This window comes from Benincasa hispida, chromosome 11, assembly GCF_009727055.1.
Source record: "Benincasa hispida cultivar B227 chromosome 11, ASM972705v1, whole genome shotgun sequence".
Classification (NCBI taxonomy): Eukaryota; Viridiplantae; Streptophyta; class Magnoliopsida; order Cucurbitales; family Cucurbitaceae; genus Benincasa; species Benincasa hispida.
In genome coordinates this window covers 34,709,074-34,735,964 of record NC_052359.1, presented here as the reverse complement: position 1 = coordinate 34,735,964, position 26,891 = coordinate 34,709,074, and the positions used below count along the sequence as shown (strand labels likewise).

General features: G+C 29.7%; 1 protein-coding gene and 1 long non-coding RNA gene across 2 annotated transcripts in view; both read left to right on the top strand.

The window, feature by feature from the left end:
- Positions 1–4,776: 4,776 nt before the first annotated feature.
- LOC120091835 lies at positions 4,777–6,569 on the top strand. The gene is made up of 3 exons (XR_005485846.1): positions 4,777–5,070; positions 5,177–5,252; positions 6,246–6,569. It is a non-coding gene; the product is annotated as an uncharacterized LOC120091835 (long non-coding RNA).
- A 5,972-nt stretch (positions 6,570–12,541) lies between these two features.
- Positions 12,542–26,891, top strand: part of LOC120089977 — a 20,235-nt gene continuing 5,885 nt past the window's right edge. Inside the window, exons 1-10 of the mRNA XM_039047432.1 lie at positions 12,542–12,890; positions 13,822–13,924; positions 14,622–14,635; positions 15,829–16,047; positions 18,341–18,412; positions 19,200–19,286; positions 19,405–19,443; positions 20,904–21,008; positions 21,142–21,307; positions 21,454–21,563. Coding sequence (XP_038903360.1) covers positions 12,693–12,890; positions 13,822–13,924; positions 14,622–14,635; positions 15,829–16,047; positions 18,341–18,412; positions 19,200–19,286; positions 19,405–19,443; positions 20,904–21,008; positions 21,142–21,307; positions 21,454–21,563 — 1,113 coding nt within the window. The 5' untranslated portion in view covers positions 12,542–12,692. The remainder of the gene's footprint in view (positions 12,891–13,821; positions 13,925–14,621; positions 14,636–15,828; positions 16,048–18,340; positions 18,413–19,199; positions 19,287–19,404; positions 19,444–20,903; positions 21,009–21,141; positions 21,308–21,453; positions 21,564–26,891) is intronic.

Genomic DNA, 26,891 nt, shown 5'->3' with positions numbered 1-26,891 from the left:
TGATAGAGACTTCACTTCACTAGGATGACCATAGGTAACATGATCTCAATCCTGAGTAAGTTGGGAACTTCCGCCTTTGAGGGCGGTCCTTTAATTTGCATGGGTGCGAGTGGCCTGATCGTTGACTCAAACCTACCATTTTGAGGATTCGTCTGATTTGGGAGCTAGGAATTCAGCTACACAAGATGGAATTCACTCCTTCCTCGAAGCAGGGGTAAGTAGATAGATTGCTCCCTTAAGGGCTAATCCCGAGGATTGAATGATGTGACATCACACACCTTCTCATGGCTTGAGAAATGTCCACACATAGTAGGACTATGTTGTATTGTTTAATAGAGGGATCAGTGGTACTTAAGGAGTTAGATGTAACAACAGGGACAAAACGGTAAATTGACCCAGCTGTACTTACGAGCATCGGCGAAGGGTTATCGTACTGTTGATTGGTTATATCCAATGGACACATAAATATATCTGTGGTGAGGAGAGTTCAGTTGTCGGTCTTTAATGGAATGTTTGGCAGTTAACGGATGGTGGATCTCGTGGCTAAAGAGTTTAATCAGCTATTCACGTACCGTTGGAGCTTCGAGCCATAGGTCTATAAGGTCCCCTTAGTAGCTCAATGGATTCAAATTGAGAATCAGTTTTTGGGTCAGTTTGAAGTGTTCAAATTGACAAGAGAAAGTCCGATTATATATGATATAATTGAACTGATTAATTATATTTGATATCATTGACTTTATGAATGAGATACATTAATTAAAGGAAATTGGATATAAATATGATTTGTATCTAGTGGAGGAGAAAACACTATGGTTTATATATGATATTAAATAATAGGTTAATGAATATAATATGATTATATTTATTATTATTAATTGGACAATTATGGGATAGTTGGCCGCCGTTTTCTCCGTAACTGTGTGTTAGTGGGAAGTTTGATCAGTTTTCATAACTAAAGAATAAAATGAAAATCATTTCATTTTGCAAGAAATCACGTAATTTGCTCAAGTAAAGTGTGTGCTTCCTATCGCTTAGTAAACTCAGAGACTATACGACAGCTCAAATTTACGACACGATCACATACACGTGCACACATCTTTCTAAACGATCGCCTACGTTTGACTAAACGATCGTATAGACAGTCGCAACCTTTTTCCTACTCAATCGTGTACACTCTTCTAAACAATCAAGCATTTTGTCTATACAATAGACTTACCCTTCTCCCACTTGCTTGATCGTTGTATACGATCTTCATATCCTTCTCCTCTCTACCAAATCCCAACAGAGCCCACTCTTTGGATTCTCACATCGAGAATACTGAAGGTTCCAAATGGTGGTGTCGTCCTCATCTTTTTTATGTTCGTGTGGAGGTTGTTCATGAGCAGACGATCGGGTGTTGGTGAACGATTGACTTGACGTTCCAGCGAGAGCGAGAGGAGCCTGTTTGCTTAGAGAGAATGAGCTTTGCTATGAAGAAAGAATCTTCAACTGGTATGTATTCGTTCTCTTGTTGGTTATTTCTTAAAGCACGTCGGTAATTTTGTAGTATAATGCATATCTGTCATGTTTGAATGTAAATGTGGTGATTCTGTCACAATGTCTTTGGAAAGATTTGTTTCCTCTTAGAGACACTCTTGTATAAGAGTTCCTTCAAAACCAACCCATGAACCAACCCAAACCAACCCGAATTTATTATTAACTTTAAAATATATTTTTTATTACGTATAACACAATTATTTATACAATTGATTTTAATTTTATTTAATTCCAATATTTTTTTGAATAATTTATTCTTCAACAACTAAGTAGTTTCTTTGCACTTTAGAAAGAAAAATTTCACTATATAAATTGAAATTGAGTTGTTAATCTTAATAAATATACGAAAATAATTAAATTAGATTTTTATATATTTATGTTTTGCTTCTTTAAAACAAAATTTTAAATAAATGACCCGATTAGCCTGAACCAACCCAACCCAAATATTTCATGGTTGGGTTAGGTTGGGATCATTTTTTTAATAAGCATTATTCGAGTTGAAAAAATTTACAACCCGAACAATTGGGTTAGGTCTAAAAAAGTCTTTCAACCCAATCCAACCCAACTCATGAACATCCCTACTCAAAGCTCCTTTAGGATTAGAAATTTTGAGGTCAAAAGTTTCTTAAAGAGGAAAGAATTTAACATTATGAATATCTTAGGTAGTTATCATTAAATTATCTTGAATTATTTGAGCGATATTTTGTTAAATTGAGGCTAAAATTAGATTTTGGAGGTAAGATAATTAATTTAAATGATATTTGTAAAGATTTGGAAATTTGAATTTAATTAAAGGGAAGTTGGATAAATAAATTTGGAGAAGATTTGGAATTTGGGTTAAATAATAAAATATTTGGGGCAAGGACTATCCTAGACTATACTAACTACCTCTTGCTATAGTAAATATTATTTTATAGCACCCAATTAGTTATGGTCAACACTTTAAAACCCCATTTGCTATGCTACAGTTTTTACTATTTTGCAATCATTATTTTTTTTTATTATTTGCTATAGCTACACTCTTTGCACTAAAAATATATTTATGATTGACCCTTCACAAATTGATTGTAAGTACAGTTGGACCAAAATTACCGTTTTGTCCCTTGTTAAGTACCACTAATCCCTCTGATGAACCATAAGTTAGTCCAACTATAACTGGACCCCTCAGAGAGGGTGTGACATCACATTGTTCAAGCCCCAAAATTAGTCCTTATGGGAGCAATTTCTCTACTTACTCTAACTATAGAGAATGAATGAATTTCTTCTTGTGTAGCGCGTTCTCAGCTCCCCAATCAGACGAATCCCCGAAATGGTTGGCATATTGAGTCAGCGAAACTATTCAATCTTGTTGGTCTTTTGGCTTTTAATTTCAAATTAATTAATTTTGATTAATTAATTAATATTTTGATGATAATAAACCTGCTTTTATTTATTAACAATTTAAGAGTTTTGAAGTGTTCATTGTATAGAGCTCGTAACAGTGATTACAACGCAATTTGAATCATTCAAACCGGAGCTCAAACGAAAAAGATATAACCGAAACAAGTTTTTTCGAAAAGAAAATACCGTTGACTTGGCTTAATCGAACCATTTGCATGTTGACATGTGAAAGCATGTGAGCTGAATGGTGGACCCCTAGGAACATGACATGTGGAAATCTATTTATATTAACAAGAAAAGGAAAGTTAAAAGCATTTAATGTTTTTTCGATAGTTGGAGAGATTTACTCGAATATATTTTTTTTATTATTTCTTTTAGCCGTTGAAAGGACAACACGTGGCAGTGTGTCCCTCATCCTCCCTCTCAACCGGCTGCAGTAATAGTTATTATTATATTATTATAATTTAAATGGTTTATTTATTTGAAGCCAACCAGGATGTGACATGTGGCACCAACGGTTCTTTTCTCTTCCTCCTCCCCTATTTGAAGCCCGAAAATGGAGGAAAATTTTGAGAAAATTCAGCAAAAATTCAGCAATAGTTTGAGAGTAATCGGGCATAACTTTTTTTTTTTTTTTTTTTTTAATTTTGAGCTTCAAATTTTGTATTTTTTAATAGTCATTTGAGGGCTTTAATATGTAAGAATTATTTTTACAAAGATTGTGAGCTAGATTTGTATATCCACTCTTGAAGAGAATATTTTCTATCTTGTTCTTTATTTTTAGATTTTAAAAAAAAGTTGCTTTTGATTCCGAAAAAGAGCGGTTCTAATGGTTTGATTGTTATCCATGGAAATGATTGAGTTTACTCTTGAACTCGCAAAAAAGAGCGGTGTAGCGGTTTGACTCTAATCCGTGAAAAGAGTCGTGATATCCTTATTCAAAATCTCAAGAAACACTTGAAAGAGTGGATGTAGATCGAGTTTGATCAAACCACAATAAAAATCTCCGATGTTAATTTATTTGACTCTATACTACTTTAATTTTGTAATTATTGTGTTATTATAGTTTATTACATGAAATTAATTGCAATATTTGTTCTAGAAATTTTTTGTTCATATTTGTTTACTTTGATTGGAAGTTCTTTGATTTGTGTATCTTTTACCAATTTTATTATTAGAATTAAATAGAGTGCTTAAAAGTGTTGATTTTAATTTATTGATTATTTTGGATTGAATTTATTATTTAAATTACTTTCTAGCAAAAAATTTATTAATTTACTTAATTGGACCCATTTAGTGAAAAAGTTTTGATTAGTTTTAAGAAACTCTATTCACCCCTAGGATTGCCATATCAATCCTACGACTCTCATCCATGCAGATCAAAGTATAGTTTTTATAGGCAGGAGTTCACAACTTAGTCAAGTCACCTATGGTCATCTTAGTGAAATGTAAGTCTCTTCTAGCAATAGTATTATATAGAGGGACTATTCATTTTGTGGTCCAAAATTATACAAGCCATTTGTATAGAATACCCCACTCATATGTCTCCACATTATGATCAAGATCAGATCATTTGTAGTACTTTACAATAATTGTAACAACTAGAACGTATTCGTAGTGTCACCATAATAAGGTATCCAGTCTTATCTATCTACATGATCCACCTGTATGTCACCACATACAAGTTTAAGTTACAGAAGATAACCCTAAATCTTAGTATATTGATTTTTGTGGGTTAATGCAACTAAATATCGAATAAAATACTTTTTCTTTTATTAGATAAATAAACATTTTGTACAATACAATTACAAACTACAGGAGATTTAGGGTATCAACCCCAACAAACTCCATCATTCTCTCTCGTCCCTTCGATCTGAGCAGCAGCCACCCAAGCCAGTCATTTTTCTCTCTCACGTTTCCTAAACGTCTCACTTCTTCAGTCGACCAACCACATGTGTTCGTTCAACTTGTCGCCCGGTTCGTGAAGATGTCGTTGGCTCCAGCTAGACTCGCTTGCAGACGTTTTCTCTCTTTCCCTCTCTGTCCATTGCGCGCATCTCATCGCTGACATTGACCCGATCACCATCGTTCGTGAGCCACTGCCTTGGATTTTTCGTCGGAAATTGCCAAACTTTGTGGAATTTGAAGATTTGGGTAAGGATTGGTTATTTTTGGGTGTTTTCTTTGAGTTCATCAAGATTTTGGATTGACAAATTGTGGTTGTGATTGACTGTTGCTGCGTTTGGGTTTTGGTTGTTAGATTTGAGGTATGGAGGGATTTCAAGATCTTCGGTGTGCTATCCAGCGGATTTGGAAGTAGTTCAACAAGATTTTTAGTAAGTATCAAAATTTGGAGCCTTTTTTGGATTAATTTTTTATACTGTAGGGTTATAATCTTCAAATTTTGGTGATTGATTTGGAATCGTATTGTTGGAGAGATTGGGGGCAGTTTGGATTAAACCATACTTTCGGTAAAGTTATTTTGATTTATTTGGTTAAATTATGATTGAAATTAGCACCTCAAAGTTGAAATTAAATTTTGGTTTATTATTTTAGGGTCTTGTTTGGCAAGGAGAAGATAAGTTTGCTTGAGTATATTTTGGGCTTAAATTTCGAGATAAGTAATCTTACTATTGGAACCACCTTTGATCCAAGTGACCTAGACAATATAATTTAATAGATTTATTTGGATGATATTGAGAAACAAGATATGACTAGAACTGTTTTATGAGCATGATGATTAAAGTACGTTACTAATATGACGATCATTAGATTATGATACTGATATGACTATGATTAAAAAATGCTAGTGATAACTATGATTTGAGTATGTCACTGTTAAGACTATGAGTGGGACCTTGAAACATGTACTATGATTTATGTTGTGAAATTTTCTGAAAGCATGATATGTCAATAGATAAGATTGACGATTTACTTTCCTAACGCTGCTTTGCTATCGGAAGTCGACGAATTTACTACTATATTACTTGAAGCCGATGGATTTTCTATTATGTTATCGGAAGCCTATGGGTTTCCTACTATGTTACCGGATACCTACAAGTTTTCTACTATGTTGTCGAAAATCAGCGGATTTCCTACTATATTACTGTGTGCCGATGGGTGCCCTACTTTGTTTGAAAGCCTTCGTACTACCAGATGCGTGTTAGGTTAAGTTAAATCGTGCTTAGATGGCTATTTAGGATTTAATTATCATATGCATGTCCCACTATACGTTACATTTATTGGATTTAAGTGCATAACCTGACCCCCGTAGTTGGATTACTTACTGAATATTTTATACTCATCTTTTCTTATGTTATATTTTTCAGGTAAGGGAAAAGATACATCGGCGAATGATAAGAGAAACCCATGATCGTGCCACTGGGACTAGACAGATGCTTTCACTCATGTTTTCATATTTTAAAATACCAGAATTTAGAAAACTTTTAGTGTTTGTCTGGCTGGTGTTTCTAGACAATTTTTTTTTTTTTTAGTAATGTTTTGTTTAAATTAAGGGTACCCTGATGAATGATTTTTAGTTATTTAGCTTTATAAAAGTTATTTATTTTATAACATTTATTTAGTTTTAGCCAATTCATGAAAAGTGTCATTTTTAGATTTATTGACCTATCACAAATTCTAGGGAGTCAGGTCGTTACAGATGTTATATCGAAGGTTAAGGTTTGCCTTTATTTACTTCCCCATCTTTTATTGTTGGCTTTTGAACTTTTCTTGGACCAATTCTTTGGATATATGTTTAAATAATTAATGGAATGGTAAGATTACCAAAATAAATATCTAAATCAGGTATTTATTTGCATCCTTGTTTGAGATGAGGGATGTGCAATTTTATGTTTTTAGGATTCAACTTATTTTATTTTTCCAATTTTCTAACTAATATTCAGTCTCAATCTCTTATCTCTCTAAATACATTCTATCTTACATTCAATCTTTAAGAATCTTATCTCTATGTCAATACAATTTTGTTTTTCACCTTATTATAAATTCAAGATTCAAAACATCGATGTTGATGTAAGTATCAATTTTATAGAAAAATTGATGTCGATAAAAATTTCAAGAAACTTTATGGATGAAAATTATTATAATTAATTTATAAAACTTTGATCATAGATTAGTTAGACTTTAATTAACCATTTTTAATTATCATCTTTATAAAATAAGACAATGTTTAGATGTATATATAAATATTTTATTTAAAATCGATGCGAAAGTAGAAATTTAAAAAGGAAATAGAAATATAATTTCAAAATAATATCAAAACTTGGTAATTAATTATAAAAATAAATGAGACACGATATATCTACATAAAAAAATGTAAATTATTTATTATAAAATGTAGATATCTAATTCTAAAAAGATGAACTTGGAACATCTAATTTATAATCTTGATAATTCTGATAGAAATTACAATATTGCTCCAAAGTCATCCTACATTGAAAATGTTGAAGATAGTTACCTAAAATAAATGAAGTACTCGTACGACCGACATATAGATCTTTTTGTGTTTTTTTTATTCAATTTCTTTGGAAATGAAAGTTTGAGAATGAAAATAAAACTAGAAATTGAGAAAAATTGTAAATTAGAAAAAGTAACACATTGAAAAAGCTTCATCTTTTGTCAAAAATGACATTGACATGTAATCAAGACTATAAAACTATTAAAAAAATGAACTGAACTAATGTAGCTAATTCTTTAAAAAAAAATTATCGAACTTTTCTCGAAAGTTCATCGAAATGGGGGAAAACAAAGTTTCCCCTATCAAAATTTCACTACAAGAATTTTTACCTGATCCGATATTTTTTCCCAACGCATTCATTTTCATTGGCATAGGCGTATTTTATCTCGACGAAAATTTAATGTGTCGGCCAAAATAAAGTAACGTGCACATTTTTTCAAAAAATTTATGCCGACGAAAATTAAAACTTGTTCCGACAAAATATGTGTGGCGAAAAATCTTTAAAAACCCCCTTCTTCTTTTCCCCCCAAAATTTTCCTCTCTCTTTCTGTTCCCTCAACCCCCTGTCGATTTCTTCTTGTGTCCCCTCCCTCTTCACCACCCACCACCCCCACCCCCCCCCCCCCCCCACCCCCCCCTTTCCCTTCCGTCTACCTCCACCCCACCGATCCAACCTCTCTCCCACTTTTCCTTCTGTCCCCTCCCCTCCCCCATTTCCCTTTTCCCTTCAAGTCCCCCCACGATTCAATCCCCACCACCACCCCGCCCCCCAATTTTGTTTCCTTTTTCCCCTTTCCTTTCCATCCCCTCCCCCACTACCTCATTTCCCTATTATTTTCTCTTTCTCCCTCCATTTTTTTTACACAAATGGCCACCGCTCCAACACCGAACGCCAATGTACACCACCTTCGCACGTTGTCGCACACTACTATTGCACGCACTTGTTGGTTCTTCTTCTCTTTGCTTTTTTCTAATAATGTTATTCGTAGGTTGTGTTTGTGTTATTATTCTGATAAAGGGTTTTGTTTCAGATTAGAATTAAGATATTCATATGTTTATGAATAAAATTGTTATTCTATCTTTGGTTTGTATATGGATGAATATAATGAAGGATGAATTATTTGTGTATTTTGGTTTTAATTTTGTACATGAGATTCATTTGTTAATATTGAAGTTTAATCTTTCCTTTTTATGGATATAATATGCTTTAAGTTTTAAAATGAAATTGATAAGGATGTTTAAAGTAAATTAACTAAATTTCACACTTTTACCTTGTTAGTTTTAAATCATTGATTGACCCAAAAAAAACTTAAGTTGATAGGTAAAGATAAATTTGATATCATATCATCTAAAAAAACTCTAGTAAAGAGTCGTTTTGTTTGATTGATTAAAAAGATTGTGAGGAAAAATGAAAACTTTGAAAAAAAAATTAGAAAATGGAAAACATCTAACCCTTTAGCTTTATTTACTTAGCTTTAATCAATAAAGGTTCACAATCGTAAATATTTGACCCTTTTTCCTTACTAATGTTCTCGTCACACTTGATGCAGACCGACCTTTCTGTAAAGTAAGAAGGAACACTAGAAATGTAGTGATTTCTCTCTTATTCTCATCATAAAAACCAAAACTTAGAGATAATGGAATATCTCATTTATTTGGCAAAAATTTAGACATGTTTTATTCATTTGGTTCAACGATGAATAAGGATTGGATTAAGCTTAGAGATAGATTCTCAAGAGATTACATTGACGAAGTTACACAATTCATGGAAGTGGCAAAGTGTCATGTAAATGGAGAGGGGAAAATGAGATGTCCGTGTAAAAATTGTCAGAATTCAATGTCTTAGACATTAGATGGAGTAGAACGACATTTATTTGCTAATGGAATATCTCCTTCATATAGTCAATAGATTTATCATTGATAACCGATAAATTTAGCTCAATTTCAAAGAGTCAGGACTCCTTTAACTCCTTCAGCGGATGATGGATTAAGGGAAGAACCTACTACACACAATGATGATGATGAGTTGTTCAATCTTTTAAATGATTTGCAAGGACCGATGAGAGAAGGGGCATATGTTGAAGTCAATAGTTTCGGGTTCTCAAGATCAATTGATTGAAATCACAAGACAGTTAGGACCACAACAAAAGCAAGGAGATGGACCTTCGAACAACTAGGTACGTTATGACAATTTTCAGTTCTTGGTTAGTGGATTTATAAACTTAATTTGGTTGTTGTGTGGCTATCCTGCAGTTATGGTAGCCACTACAAATATGAGCGTTTTAATGGATTTAGGAACTTCATTTGTTTGTTTAGTGGCTATCCTACAGTTATGGTAGCCACTTTAAATATGTGTGTTTTAGTGTACTTGTTGTCACTTTGTGGTTTAAATGACGTTTAGGTGAAATTAGGACACGTTCGTAGCTTGGAGGGGGGAGAGGAGGGAATGTATATGTTGTAATTGTTTTTTAGATTATCTAGAAGCCTAATTGTGCACTTTTTGTGCACTTTAAAGAAACTTTGTTCTTGGATTTATTTGTAGGGATCCAAGAGTTGAGTTATATGCTTTTAGGATTATCGAATGACGGGTTTAGCCTTGAGAGAAATTTAGGTGGATTTAGAGGGGAGGGACTCACTTTGACGCTTTCTATGCATTTGTTGCTACTTTGTGGTTTAAATGACATTTAGGTGGAACTAGGATACGTTCGTAGCTTGGGAGGGGAGAGGGGATGTATATGTTGTAATTGTGTTTTAGATTATCTTGAACCTAATTGTGGACTTAAGGAACAAGTTCTTGGCTTATTTATAGGGATCCGATAATTGTGGAGTTTTAAAGGGCATTTATCTAGAAGCCTAATTGTGTACAAGATCAATTGATTGGAATTACAAGACAGTTAGGTGCACAACAAAAGCAAGGAGATGGACCTTCGAACAACTAGGTATGTTATGACAACTTTCAGTTATTGGTTAGTGAATTTATAAACTTAATTTGGTTGTTGTGTGGCTATCCTGCAACTATGGTAGGCACTACAAATATGAGCGTTTTAGTGGATTTAGGAACTTCATTTGTTTGTTTTATGGCTATCCTACAGTTATGGTAGACACTTTAAATATGTGTGTTTTAGTGTACTTGTTATCACTTTGTGGTTTAAATGACGTTTAGGTGGAATTAGGATACGTTCGTAGCTTGGAGAGGGGGGGGAGGAAGAGGAGGGAATGTATATGTTGTAATTGTTTTTTAGATTATCTAAAAGCCTAATTGTACACTTTAAAGGAACTTTGTTCTTGGATTTATTTGTAGGGATTCGAGAGTTGAGTTATATGCTTTTAGGACTATCGAATGACGAGTTTAGCCTTGAAAGAAATTTAGGTAGATTTAGAGGGGAGGGATTTACTTCGACGTTTTCTATGCATTTGTTGCTACTTTGTGGTTTAAATGGCGTTTAGGTGGAACTAGGATACATTCGTAGCTTTGGAGAGAGGGGATATATATATTGTAATTGTATTTTAGATTATCTTGAAGCTTAATTGTGAACTTTAAAGGAACAAGTTCTTGGCTTATTTATAGGAATTTGATAGTTGTGGAGGTTTAAAAGGCGTTTATCTATTTGTTTAAGTAGATTTACGACATGCTCGTAACGTGCAGGAGAGGTTCACGTCTTAATTATAACCATTTTAATCACTTTTTAGATAGTATAATCGTTGTTTGTGATGTTCATATTTTAATTATGAACATTGACAACATGTTTGTAGCTTGAGAGATGGATCATTCCTCATAACCATTTTAAACATTTTGTTTTTCCTATTTTAGGTTGTTCGTGTAAATTCTTAAAGATCATTTTTTGGAGATTGCAAAAAGATTTTGTGAGATGATTACTTAGTTTGGTTTAGTATCTCACTTATTTTGGCTTAGAGTATTTTGGTTTAGAGAAGATTAAATTTTTTTTTGTATAGGGGATTTGTAAGAAGTTAGAAAAGGTCAAATTTAATTGTATATACAGTTTTTGTTTATAAAATTTTAAAGCTTGTGTATTGAATATTAGTCTTATTTTTAAATATATTAGCTTACTTTTGTTATATTTATCCTCAATTGATTTGTCTAAAGATTAATTTTTGTTTGTGCATAATTAGGTGTTAAGGAAATAAAAAATTGGTTATTTAATTGTTACAAAAAATATATAAAATTATAAACAACTTATACCGATGCAAATAAACGTTGGCAGAAATTTGCCTATTGAATTGAAAATTTGTTATTTAGGACTATGCTTTTCCCGACGCAAATTGTATTTTGTTGGAAAAAAACATATGCCAACACAAGTAATGGTATTTATACCGACGAAAATAGTTTTCATTGGGAGGAACTTCTCCCGACATGGATATGATGACCATTAGACGATACAAAAAAATGCGTTGAAATAACCTATTCCGACGTTTTTAATACTTTGTCCGACGTTTTTTGACCTATAGCCACACGAGCCGAAATCCAAAAAAAACTTGGGAAACTCCCAAAAGAAAAAAGTTAGAGCCTAGGATTTTAGACGGATCAGTCGAATAATAGAATAGGAAAATGTGAAAATTTGGGAGGCAACATGAAAATGTGTGTCCCTATATCCTTGAGTTCTTCAACTACCCTGATGTTGCTAGAGTTACACGTCACTACATGTGAGTGTCAGCTCAAAGAAATAGACCAAACCAAAGAAGTAAGCCAATGGACAAGTTCACAAAAGCCTACCACAACAACGAATGTGTGCGAGTTTTAACAAACTAAAATGATTAGCAAACGAGATCATAACCTGGAATCACCATCCTCATAGAAACATGAGACTAATAAAAAAATGTTGAAAAAAAGAAAGTTTACATTCACATTTTTAACTTGATCAATCTAAACATTGTTGAATCGATTAAAGTATATATATCATCGATTAAAAGTTTTAGAAATTCGAATTTTCCATCGGAGATGGGTGAGTAAAAAGAAAACAATGATGAATTTGGAGTGGGTGCAAAAAGAGGATGATGCTCGTGGAGTGCACTCACCACTACCACTATTTCACACAAAAATCCAACCAAAAGCTAAAAATCGAGACACAAAATGATGGAAAGCAAGAAGACAAAACCAAATCAAATATATCAAATAATATATCAAATTTCTCTCTTTCATTCACGGGTTCACTTAACTGTTCCACACTACTTTTTTTTTTCCCTCTCTCTGTTTCACTTTTTCCCCCAGTTTCGCCCTGTAAAATCCCCTGTTTTTTGTTCTAGGGCTTTTCTGCAATTTGTCTTTCCTTCTCCGTTTGCCATGAATGCATTGGTGGTGTTTCTCTTAGCCGTCGTCTGGTTTCCGGTTATTGGGGGAGTGACGGCGGCTTCTACGGCGGTGGTGAAGGTGGGGAATGTTTCGAAGGTTGAAGATGCAGTGAATTTCAGGATTTATTATGGACAGTCGTTTAAAGTTATTAAGAACGCCATTGATGGCAAGAGCTACCTTCTCATTCAGGTTCTTTTTCTTCTAATCCTTCCTCCGTTTTTTTCAGTCTCTAATTTTTGGAACGGTTAAGTTGTATAAAATATCCTAAATTTTGCTATTTATTTAAAAAATATATCTATACTTAGAAATATTTTAATATTAAGCAAATGACCTAGAATGAAAAACTAGATTATCGCACCATTTTAGATCATCATCACATTTTTTTAAGTATAACTAAAAAGATTCTTATTTTGGTAACTGTTTTAAAATATTTATAAAAGTTAAAGAGATAATATTGCAACTTTAGTTTGATGGTATTTTCTATAATGAATTCAAGTATCAAAGTGTTTAATCTTTTTACCTTTTTCTGTTAAAATATTATTTGGTCGCTCTATTTTAAATTTTATTCTAGTTCATGTATTTTTAATTTTTTAATTTTAGTAGTTCTAGTTTTAATAAATCAGAAAATTAGTTTCTAGATTTCCAATAAATTGAAAAATTAGTAATTCAAAATTAATTTTATTATTTAATTAATAATTTAAAAAAGTCAAAATAAAAAAAAAAAAAGTTAATCGAGCTAGTTTTTTTATTGATTTTTTTTTAAAAAAAGTTAATCTCTGTAAGTATCTTTATAAATTATGAAAATATTTTTATATTTAATACAATAATAAAATGTGAGAGATTCAAACTACAGACCTCTCGATTGTTTGTATATCTAAATGTCAATAGATATGTTTAGTACTAATCCATTCAAGTCTCTATCTAATATTCTAATAATTTTCTATTTTAAAAAGATTTATGAATTTTATTGTGAAATATTGTTCCCTAAATTTAGATAAAATATATTTATATGTTAGAGAAGATATTTTATTGGTTAAATTAAAATTTTGATACTTGTATATAGAGATAGAAATTTATGTGGGTAGAGATTTGAAGTGAAATAGATTGGAAAAAAGTGCAGAATAATTCAAAGATGGCAGGAAGAACCAAGTATTGCACTTCAAGGATCAAATCGTATGTCATCCCTTTGACTAATTACTCGGTAGATACCGACCTTTTTCCAGGTACGAGAGAAAAAAATATACTACTGTAGTATCAACTTAGTCCATTGATTATTTAACACGTCATTAATTTTTTTTCTTTATTTTCTATGTCTATTATAAATTTAACACATAGGTTTTGAAAAATGTGGTTCAAATTTTAAGAAGAAATTTAAAAATTTCATCTTATTCTAAATAATTGTGACATTTTGAATTAGAATATATTTTTAAAGAAAATTAAAGAGAAGAGACGATTTTTTTTAATTTTAAAATGTCATATAATTATTTAAAATAATAAAAAAAAATACATTAGAGACATTTTAAATTTATATTTACCTAAAAAAAAAAAGTACATTTTAAAAATTTAGATATCAATTAAGTTAAAGATTAAAACTTAAAAGATTAAAAATATATATTTTAAAATTTTACGGACCAAATGTACATATTCTTCCAAATTGATGATTTTTTTTTCTAATTTCAATATTAATTTTGTTTCATATAATGGTTTACAGTAATAATTAAGAACATGAAGAAATGAATGGTGTAATTTGATATTAATATTCAAATGTTGTTATTATAAGTTATTGATTAATTATATGATTACTTTTTGATACACATATCACATGAGTCCCAATGTGCAAAGTTAGTTTGGCAATCGATTATATCTAACTTTTTCTTATTTTCTTTTTGTCTTTTTCTTACTCCCATGGGTTCCTTCCAGTTTCCTTTTTCGAGGTATGTAGTTATATATATATGTGAGCAATTCAATATTTAATTTATTTGGTCTTTCTTTTTCTATAAGGTGTTGTTTTGATTATTATTTAGTTTTTATAATTTCGATATTAATTAAGTTTGTAGATAAATTGATCTAACTCTTTGACTAAACTTTGGTTGGAAAGAAACTATTTCGTTGGTTGGTTTTTAGTTTTTAAAAATTAAGTCTATTTTCTTTCATTTTTTATAATAATTTGCATCTTTTTTGTTATTTGAGTAATACCATAAAAATAATTTTAAAAAAATACATAATATATCGAAAAGAATCTGAGTCCAACAATTGTCTCCTTAAGACAATTTTACTCACTCTAGTGTCTGAATTTCATGAGTAATAGTCTTCTATGATAGAATAAAGTAATTTTCTTATGGAAGTAGCACCCTGTCTACAAGATCCAACGAACTATACTTTGTGAAAATAAACCGAACTTGAACTAGTTTACAAAAAAGGGAGAAAAGTTTTATAGTAGAAAAGTAATGGTTAAGAAAAATTCTTTTTTGCAATTTGAAGAAGAAGCATATTTGTAGACTATTCATAGTCATTCAAATAATTATGTCTCTTTTTCATGTTGGTTATTTTCAAAAGAACATATTCATTTATGAAACAATGCAATTCCACACGAAAGGTGACTACCATTTATTTCAACAATTCTTAAGTACAATAGTTGAATTCTTAGCCAGATTCAAAAACATAAACAGATTTTTAAAAGTTCTTTTTTTTTTTTTCAAGATTTAACTTGGTTTTTTAAACCTAGATAACAAAAGAAGAAATTTGGAAATGAATGTCTATAAACTTAATTTAAAAAAAAAAACTAAAAACGAAATGATTTTCAAACGGAGTCTATTTTTCTCCCTCCCTTTCGAGATGTTGTGCCTCTCATCCCTCAAGTGAACGATCACTAATCCCAACATCAAATTTTACTAATATACCTAAAAGGTTAGAAAACTTGATTTTGAAAAACCTAATTAAATCTCATTTTTGTGCAATGTTTGAGGGCATTAGTATTTAAGATTTTGTTTTGGTCAAAATTACTTCAATTTTGTCATTTGTTTTGAAAAAGTACATCATGAATTGTTTTATCTTTTTAAAGTAGAAAATTTTGAAACAACTTTATTCTTAATATTGGATTTAAAGATGATTGTATTGTATGGGACAGCTTCTAGGGTTATTAGGAAGCTTGAAGGGGATAACGTCGGAGAGGGTGACGTCAGAATGCGTATTAAAGCAATACGAAAAAGGAGACATTCAGATTATAAATAAAACGGAAACACAACAGCTGGCACAGTTTGCGGCTCACTTCGTTGCTGACGTGGACCAACCACAGTCCTGCAATTTTGCCACGTTTCTTCCTTCCTCCGAGGATACTCCTTTGCAAGTAAATCACATCCTTCATTTATTATTATTTTTCTAAAATATCAATTTCATAATGCTATACTTTGTCTCAATAAGGTTTAAATCTTATTTCGATCCCTAAATTTTAAATCTTGTTCTATCTTAGTATTTACACTTTAAAAAATATATTTTAGTCCATAAACTTTTAAAAGATTCTTGTTATTGAGATTTTGTTGACTCTCAAACATATGATTTGTATTTTTGAATGACTAGACTGACTAGTCATGGTAAAAAAAATCTATCGTTTCAATTTTGAATTAGGTGGTAAAATGATTTTCTATAGAAGATCTCAAGTCACTTTTCGTCCAAGATTTTGGTCGTTCACTATTTTGGTAAGTTGGTTGTTGATATTTTGCTTCACCTTTGTATTGCTCAACTCATGTTGGATGCAATTTTATCCTTAAACATATTTTATCTTTAAAAATTAACATAATCTTAATAGCAGAGAAAAAAAATAATCACTTTTTAAAAGTTTGGGGACTTTAATGAACATTTTTTAAAGTTTAGGGACCAAAATAGAACAAGATTCAAAGTTTAGGAACCAAAATAGGATTTAAACCTAATAATACTAATAATAAATAAATAAACTATAATTTTATCGTTCGATTTTATGTTTGGCCTCTAGGTTTCAAAATTATACTTTTTTATCGAAAAATTTGTACAGATGACCCAAAAATTGGGTTGAAAATGTCAAATGACCAAGTTTTTGAAAATAATGTCGAATGACCCTTTGCTGACGTCAAATTCGGGTGAAATTATCAAAATATACTCGCGAGCATTTGCTCTCGCTCTCTCTCACTTTCGCTCACACTCTTGCTCTCCCTCTCACTGATGATCCATTTGCGAACATCCATGGAGCAATGAATTGACTTCTTCCACTTCTCGCCCGTCTTGCTCTCTTCAGTCTCAGTCTCATTGGTTTCAATCTCGTCTGTCTTGCTCTCGTCAATCTCGCTCTCGTCGGTCTTGTTGATGATCAATTTGCAAACATCTACAAAAAGTTGGGTCGTCTTCTTCCCCCTCTCGCCTGTCTCGCTCTCGCTAGTCTTGCTCTTATTGGTTTCACTCTCGCTCGTCTTACTCTCATCAGTCTTGCTCTCGCCGTTATCGCTCTTGCTTTCCTCGCTCACAAAATCACTCTTCTTCCTCGCTCTTACTATTGTTTACCAGAGTTGGTTGCATCAGAGCTGCCCGTGTGAATTATCGTGTCAGAGAAGAAGAAAATGTGCAACAGAAAGAGATTGAAGAAGAAGAGACACAAGGGAGAGGAAGTGGAAAAAGAAAACAAAGAAAAGAAAAAAGAAAAAAGAAAAGAGTTGGAGAAGAACGAAGAAAGAAAAAAAATTAAGAAATGAAGGATAATGTTGTAAATTCACAAGATCATGACATCAGGGACATTTGACATTTTTTTTAAAAATCTAGGTCATTTATTATTTTGGGCTTTAAAACGGGTTTTTTTTGTACAATTTTCCCATTTTTACCTTTGAATTTGACTTTTATTTCTATTTGGTTTTCCATATTGCAAAATTTACATTTTTACCCATTATCTTTTCTTTAATGAATACTCACTTTCGCTTATGAATGTTTTTTTTTCCACTTTTTGAGGAAACTTTTCATCATTAGTATTAATGTCTTTTAACTATTTTAATTCTATAATTAAATTACTTTTAATTTTTTTCTATCTAAAAAGTTTTACATCATAAATATTTTAAATTAATTAATTAAAAATTAATGTCAAAGACCACAAGCAAACATTAAGTAAAAACTTAAGAATAGAGATGTAAAATATTAAAATCTACCAAATAAAAATAAAAATTCAAAACTAGCTAAAAATATAATATTTTAAAATTTAAGAATCAAATGGAAACTAAATTCAAAACTCACGAATAAATGTAACTTTTTAAAATTTAAGGATGATATGAGAATTAAACTCAAAATATTGGGACCAAAATAGTATTTTATTTTAATTTTTTTTAGTTAAATAAGTTAAAAAGAACAATAATACTTGGAAATGACTTTTAAACTTGAAGAAATTCTTTTAAAATATGTCTTTAATCATCTCAATTAAATTAATGTTAGTTTTGTACCTTTAAACAAAAATTTCATACTAATGAAAAGTAATTTTGATTATTAAAGCATTTTCAAATTAATATAACAATGTAAAAAATAATTTAACAATTTCGAAATCCCTATCAAATTATGCTTAAAATTATAGGAACAAAAGTAGTTTATCCTTATTTATCTTTTTACCATTTGCTAATAGCTGGAAATTTTAGAGAGCAGAGTGGATAAAATTCTTGGGAGCTTTTGCAAACCTGGAGGCAAGAGCCACTCAAATTTACAGTGCGGTAAGTTATTTGTACATCTTATTATATGGGTTAAAATGTCGGATTTATGTTTTATTTTAATATTTATACTTTCAAATATTTAAATTTAGGTCATATATTAAAAATAATAATTAAAATTGGTCTTACCATAAGGTCTTTGTTAACTTTTTTTAAAAATAATATTTTCTATATCAACCTATCAATCTTTCCTCTATAAATTTTAAAAGCATATTTATGTTGTATCTTTTCTTAAATAAAAATTATCATTAATTATTGTTTTACCAAGTTTATAAAAGTTAACTTTAATTTAATAGTAAAGACTAACTGAAACATTTAAACATTTGAAAGAATAATTACTAAAGTGGAATGAAGTTTATATTATGAAGTATTGTACAAATTTAAGTTTGACCAACAGCGATAGAATAATTCTACTACAACTTACAACTTTCTAACAAAAAATTAGTTTTAATATTGTCTTGAAATCTTATCAATTTTGTAACATACATATATCTTTTTCAATCTTTAAAGAGTAAGATATAATATTTTTCTTTAATAAATTTTCAAATAAAAACTTATCCAAAGGTAGAATCTTCAACCCTCCTTAAAAAAAATTTAAAATTAAGATTGCAATTGAAATTTTGATGCAAGAAATGATGCAACTTAACAAGGTTGTTTAAAGTGAAAATTTGATTTTTTTTTACCTTATATTTATGTTTCCATAGCTTTTTTTTTCCTTTAAAAAAAAAGGAGAAAAAGCATTATTTTAAAATAGTTGTGTAAATATAAATGTGTATATATGTTGTTGCAGATCAAAGAAAATTACATGTGCCTGAAGAATATAGCAACCACTAGAAAGACTTTCAAACCCATTGTCGCTTGGATGGGTTACTATGATGTTAGAATCATACACCTTTATTATTATTATTTTTTAATAAAGCATATTCTTTTTAAACAAATAATTACTTAATTTTTTAAAAACTATTTTCTCTAATTTCTTTTAATTTCTTGAACAGGGCATATGGTCTTTCACAAAGGATGCCTACAAGCTTAAGGTAACTTAATAGTGAATTCTAACTATCGTATTAAATTTTCGTCGAAATGTCGATATTTTCATCAATATTTTTATGTTTATATAAATTCAATATCAACATAAGGGATGCATCAATATTTTCACCATATCATACTAAAACTCACGAAACACAAAAAATAATAATCAAAATGACATTAATATAAATATAACATCAATAATATACCTATTAACTTATTTGGAAATCATAAAATGTTTGTTTATTAATTTAAATTTATTTTTAAGAAATTTTCACAGATAGAAAAGATATCAAACTATTTACAGAAATAGTAAAAAAAAATATTTATAGACACCAATAGACTTCTATCAATTTCTATCACTGATAAACACTAATAGACTTTTATCAGCCTCTATTAAAGAAGATTAAAATTTTGCTATTTTGTGTAAATAGGTTCCCTTATTTTTCTATTTTTGAAAATTCTTCTTTATTTTTATTTTTTGATTTTTTGTTTTTATATTTTTTTCAAAAATAGTCATCAAAATTGATATTTAATCGATATTTTCATCCCAATTTTCCTAAATTTAGATACCAATATTTTGAACCTTCATTCTAATTTAATCATAAGTTTTCAGAAAAAGCAATAATTTGGCTCAATTAAAGAGGACATTTTTTCAAAAAAGAAACAAGTAAAATTGGATTTAAAACTCAATTTTAGTTTATAAAAGTACAATTTGGTTTTGGTTTTGTCTATTATAATATTTATATACTTCAAAATATTTATTTTAATCTCTATGTTTTTAAAAGCAATAATGGTTCTGGTTCCTTTATTTTATATTTTTTTCTCGATGACAATTTATAACGACATAAGCACTACTTTTACTCTTTTTTTTTTTTTTTTTTGAAATACATGTCATAACTTTGTATTATAAGATTTGTCTGTTGTATATAGAATTTGTATTATAAGTTTCCAAAAATATATGGATAAAAGGTTCAAGTGACATACATTAACAAATCAACCATTTATTCATTAATCATATATGAATTGCAGTTAACTAATTAAAGATGATTTTAAAATATGAAAAAAAAAAGAGATTAAGAACCCATCATGTATATTAATCAGCATATATGATATTGGCTAACTATTTATATATTTTAGTTCCAAATGTTTGGCTTTTTTTTCATTAAAAAAAATTGTCCCTATTGTTTACAAAGTTTCAGTTTAATCCTAATTTTGTCTGTTTCTCATATTGCATAATATGTAGTAAATTGGTAGAAATTTATAGGAATTTTAAAAGAAATTTTCTATTCCTCTTCAAATCTCTAAGAAATTGATAGAAAGTTTGAGGTTTTTTTCTCCTTTTACATGATTATTTTTCTCCTATTTATTAGTACTCCTCCACCTCCGCCTCACATATTGTAAAAAAAAAACAAAAAAACGAAAAATTGATTATTATTAAACTAACGCATGGTGGGGGTTGGAAAAGTATATAGAAGATGCAGGAGGAGAAAATGTGGATGACTCCATCAACAAAATCACATACAACGTCTCTAATCCCGATGACTTAGATGCCTTTCATGGTATCCTTTGTGTAAGTTCTCGTTTGATGATAATTTTGTTTTTAAATAAGATTGAAAAAATTTAATTAAAAAGAAATAGTTAGGAAATAAGATGTTTTATTTCCAATTTGCGAGCCTTTTGGTATTATTTTATTTTGTAGATAGACGGTGGAAGTGATCATCGATGAAACATTTACATCAGATCCAGCTACGTACAACTTGTCCACGTTTCTTCAACTAATCAACATTCAAGACCAATCTTGCCTCTCTTTTCTTTCCACTCAAAGCATTTGGCGATTTGACAAACGATTTCACAACTCCAACGCTTTCGGTAATTCTAAACATTTTTTAGTCAATGTAAACTTTAACTTATTTATAATTGACATACACCAAAAGTTTATTTGAACCTTCGTCATATTTGAAAAAAGAAATTAATACAATTTCGTTTTAAAAAATATTTATTGTGTATGATATTAGATTGGTTCGACGGAGCAATCTCACAACCGCAGTTGGTATTGGCAGACATCATAGAGGTTTTGTTCCCTACGGGCAATTTCACAACAACCTATTTTAGGAACTTGGCAAAGGTATTTTATTTTCCTTCTTTTTTATTATTATTATTATTATTCTCATTGTTATCTTTTACTTTTCATTTTTTGGGTGTTAGTTCATAAATTTGATTTCTAACCCCCAAAAGTTTGATTTTATGCTCAATTTTATAAAGTATCCCTACGCTACCTTTATGTCAAACATACATTTAAACTTTTGAAAAACGGTTCAAAAATATCTTTGTCGTTAGTTTTAGATGAAAATAGTTTGTATTTTTTCAAAAATATATTTGAACTTTCATAAGTTTAAAAAATACCCTTAAACTTTAAAAAATTACACAATATCATTATTGTAAATTTATGAACACAATCGTTAATACTCATTTAAAAAATATCATTAAATTTTCAAAAAGCATTATTATTTTAGCCTTCAAAAAAGTTTTTAAATGCTTCTACAGTTAGTATAGTGATAAATTTGTTTGAAGATTTTTTAGTTAAAAAAGAACTAATTTTAAAACAAAATTATATAGATATCCTCTTTTTTTTATATGGATCTTTTTAAATATAAAAAAATATTTATACTTTATAGCAAAAAATTCAAAAAATACAAGCACTTTTGAAACTTTATGCTATAAAGTGTAAATATTTTTGGGATTTTTCTATTTATAAGCATTTCCCTTTTTTTCTTCTCTCATTTGTCCAATTCTTACACCATAAAATATAAACAAAGACTTCGAGTTAAAGCATAAAATCTCACAAAATTTCAAAATAAAAATATTCCCTTAAAGCATAAAAGCTTTAAAGATAAATAGCGAAATACAAAAAAAAAAAAAACTTAGTTGGTTATGAACTCAAACTCAACTACTTGTAAAAGGTATTTTTAAATGTTTTTTAAAGTCTAAAGGTATTTTTAGAATTTTTTAAAAATTCATAAGTATTTTTGACCTAAAATACAAAGTTGAAGGACATTGTATTTGATTTTATAAGGGGAAAAAGTCATTAATTTAGTTTCCTCCCCTTTCGAGTTTTTACCCTAATATGTTATTGAATTTTCAAAAAGTGTTTAATATGTCTTTTTAGACTTTAATTTTGTCTTAACGTATCCGATAAATCTGGTCACTTTCAATTTTGTGGCTTATTGTTTGTTTTTTCCTAATAGCTTCACTTGCTTGACTTCTTTTTAAAAATTTATAGACTTATTAAATATAAAATTGAAAGTCTCTATCCATTAGACCTAAAATTCAATCATAAAAATCTTGTTTGATAATCATGTGATTTTTTAAGATGGAGCTTATAAAGTCTACGCTTAAAATTTTTTTTTTTTGTTATTCACTTTTTTTTTATCAATGTTTTAAAAACCAAGCATAATTTTTAAATTAATGAAAATAGTTGTTAAACTTATTTTTTTAATTTTAATTTGACAAAAAATTTAAATATATTTTTAAGAAAATGTGTTAACATAAATTCTTTATATCTATATTGAATAGATAAACCCTAGGATCATTCATGTCAAAATGTCAAGAATAACATACCGGATTCCATTGCAAAATTGATGATAGCTTCAAGATGATGATGGATGACTATGGTCTTCCTCAACCAAAATTCTGAATGCCCTTAGTGGGATCTCTCTCTAGATGAGATTCAATGCTTATTGTTTTGGTATATTGGGGATCATAGCCTAAGGTTTCTTTATATACTAGCTCAATTAGGGTTCCCATTAAACCCTAATTAACTAGGAATGAGCTTCTACCCATTAAGTCCATACTCAATTAGGAATCTAGGACCTTAATTAATTAGATCACATAATAGGGTCCAATCTAATAAAATAACCTAATGTGATAAATTATCAATCCATATACATAGCCCATACTTTAATTAAACATATTATTATTTAAATAGGTCTAATAATCTCCCACTTGGGCTATGTCTATGTACCTAATATAATTAAATCACATAAACCTTAAACGCAGGTTATGCACAATAATAGAATTCCCCTTTAGTTCAATCTGGTCCATCTCCTGTATTAGCACGGAATCAAGGCGACTTTCGTCACTACCCTTGTAACTAAACCTTCCTTGATCATCAATTCCAATACATTCAATGATCATCAATTCCAATACATTCAATGACATAGATCAAGTATGGATGGATAGCATGGAAACTACATGCAAAGTGATCTAGATCATGCCTGTTTCTAACTGGTCCAAATTCCTTAATGAGATCATTCTAAAAAACTTTATGGAAAGAAATTTTGATGAAGGATCTTGTGATGCTTCTTTTGATTAGGAATTGAAATACTACGAGATCGTTCTCAAGGTTTTTAAGATTGTCACAAAAGAACTACATTGAAAAGATCTTGAGTAGATTTGGCATGAAAGATTGTGCGCCGGGAGATACCCCGATCGCTAAAGGTGATAAATTTCATTTAGGTCAATGTCTTAAGACCACACTCGAGACTAAGGAGATGCAGAAGGTTCCTATGCATCGGCCATTGGAAAGTCTAATGTATGCTCAAGTATGTACGCGTCCAGATATTGTGTTCATAGTCAGAGTGTTAGGCAGATATTTGAGTAACTCGGGGATGGATCATTGGAAAGAAGCCAAACGGGTTATGAGGTATTTACAGAGAACAAAAGATTTAATGCTCACTTATCAGAAATCAGAAGTTTTGGAGATAATTGGGTATTCTGATTCTGATTATGTTGGATGTCAAGACACTTTGCGATCCACTTCAAGCTATATCTTCATGTTGGCTGAGGAGCTATATCCTGGAAAAGTGTTAAACAAACATTTATGGCTTCTTCTACCATGGCTGCGGAGTTTATAGCATGTTATGAGGCATCCAATCATGGAATATGGTTGCGAATTTTGTCACTGGACTGTGGATAGTGATTGGCATAGAAAGACCACTAAAATTATTTTGTGACAATAAGTCGGCTGTGATGTATTTTAACAACAACAGAAGCAATACGAAATCAAAGCATGTAGACGTGAAGTTTCTGGTTGTTAAAGAAAGAGTTCAGAATGGTCAAATTTCGATAGAACACATAGGAACAAACTCTATGGTAGCAGATCCATTGACTAAGGTTTACCACCTAAAGTTTTTCATGAGCATGTTGCTCACATGGGTGTTAATCACTTTTTTGATTTCATGGTTTAGTGGGAGTTTGTTATTGAGGATGTTCTTTGACCTTATTTTGTTTATTTTCTATATAGAATAAAGTTGATAGTTTATGTTTTATTATTTGAACTTGTTTATCATGCATGCAGTTTAGCATAAAGTTTTTAGAAGATCTCATTAAGGAATTTGGACCAGTTAGAAACAGGCATGATCTAGATCACTTTGCATGTAGTTTCCATGCTATCCATCCATACTTGATCTATGTCATTGAATGTATTGGAATTGATGATCATTGAATGTATTGGAATTGATGATCAAGGAAGGTTTAGTTACAAGGGTAGTGACGAAAGTCGCCTTGATTCCGTGCTAATACAGGAGATGACCAGATTGACAATAGGGGAATTCTATTATTGTGCATAACCTGCGTTTAAGGTTTATGTGATTTAATTATATTAGGTAACATGACATAGCCCAAGTGGGAGATTATTAGACCTATTTAAATAATAATGTTTAATTAAAGTATGGGCTATGTATATGGATTGATAATTTATCACATTAGGTTATTTTATTAGATTGGACCCTATTATGTGATCTAATTAATTAAGGTCCTAGATTCCTAATTGAGTATGGACTTAATGGTAGAAGCTCATTCCTAGTTAATTAGGGTTTAATGGGAACCCTAATTGACTAGTATATAAAGAAACCTTAGGCTATGATCCCCATATAACCAACAATAAGCATTGAATCTCATCTAGAGAGAGATCCCACTAAGGGCATTCAGAATTTTGGTTGAGGAAGACCATAAGTCATCCATCATCATCTTGAAGCTATCATCAATTTTGCAATGGAATCCGTATGTTATTCTTGACATTTTGACATGAATGATCCTAGGGTTTATCTATTCAATATAGATATAAAGAATTTATGTTAACACATTTTCTTAAAAATATATTTAAATTTTTGTCAAATTAAAATTAAAAAAATAAGTTTAACAACTATTTTCATTAATTTAAAAATTATGCTTGGTTTTTAAAACATTGATAAAAAAAGTGATATTTTTCGTAGACTTTATAGCTCCATCTTAAAAAATCACATGATTATCAAACAAGATTTTTATGATTGAATTTTAGGTCTAATGGATAGAGACTTTCAATTTTATATTTAATAAGTCTATAATTTTTAAAAAGAGTCAAGCAAGTGAAGCTATTAGGAAAAAACAAACAATAAGCCACAAAATTGAAAGTGACCAGATTTATCGGATACGTTAAGACAAAATTAAAGTCTAAAAGACATATTAAACACTTTTTTGAAATTCAATAACATATTAGGGTAAAAACTCGAAAGGGGAGAAAACTAAATTAATGACTTTTTATTATAAAATAAACAATGTCCTTCAACTTTGTTTTTGGTCAAATATTATGAATTTTTAAAAAATTCTAAAATACCTTTAGACTTTAAAAAATTTAAAAATACCTTTTACAAGTAGTTGAGTTTGAGTTCATAACCAACTAAGTTTTTTTTTTTTTTGTATTTCGCTATTTATCTTTTAAAGCTTTTATGCTTTAAGGGAATATTTTTTATTTTGAAATTTTGTGAAGATTTTATGCTTTAACTCGAAGTCTTTGTTTTATATTTTATGGTGTAAGAATTGGACAAATGAGAGAAGAAAAAAGGGAAATGCTTATAAATAGAAAAATCCCAAAAATATTTACACTTTATAGCATAAAGTTTCAAAAGTGCTTGTATTTTTTGAATTTTTTGCTATAAAGTATAAATATTTTTTTATATTTAAAAAGATCCATATAAAATCCCAAAAATATTTTACACTTTATAGCATAAAGTTTCAAAAGTGCTTGTATTTTTTTGAATTTTTTTGACTATAAAGTATAAATATTTTTTTATATTTAAAAAGATCCATATAAAAAAAAGAGGATATCTATATAATTTGTTTAAAAAATTAGTTCTTTTTTAACTAAAAATCTTCAAACAAATTTATCACTATACTAACTGTAGAAGAGCATTTAAAACTTTTTTGAAGGCTAAATAATAATGCTTTTTGAAAATTTAATGATATTTTTTAAATGAGTATTAACGATTGTGTTCATAAATTTACAATAATGATATTGTGTAATTTTTTAAGTTTAAGGGTATTTTTTAAACTTATATAAAGTTCAATAATTATTTTGAAAAAATACAAACTATTTTCATCTAAAACTAACGACAAAGATATTTTTGAACCGTTTTTC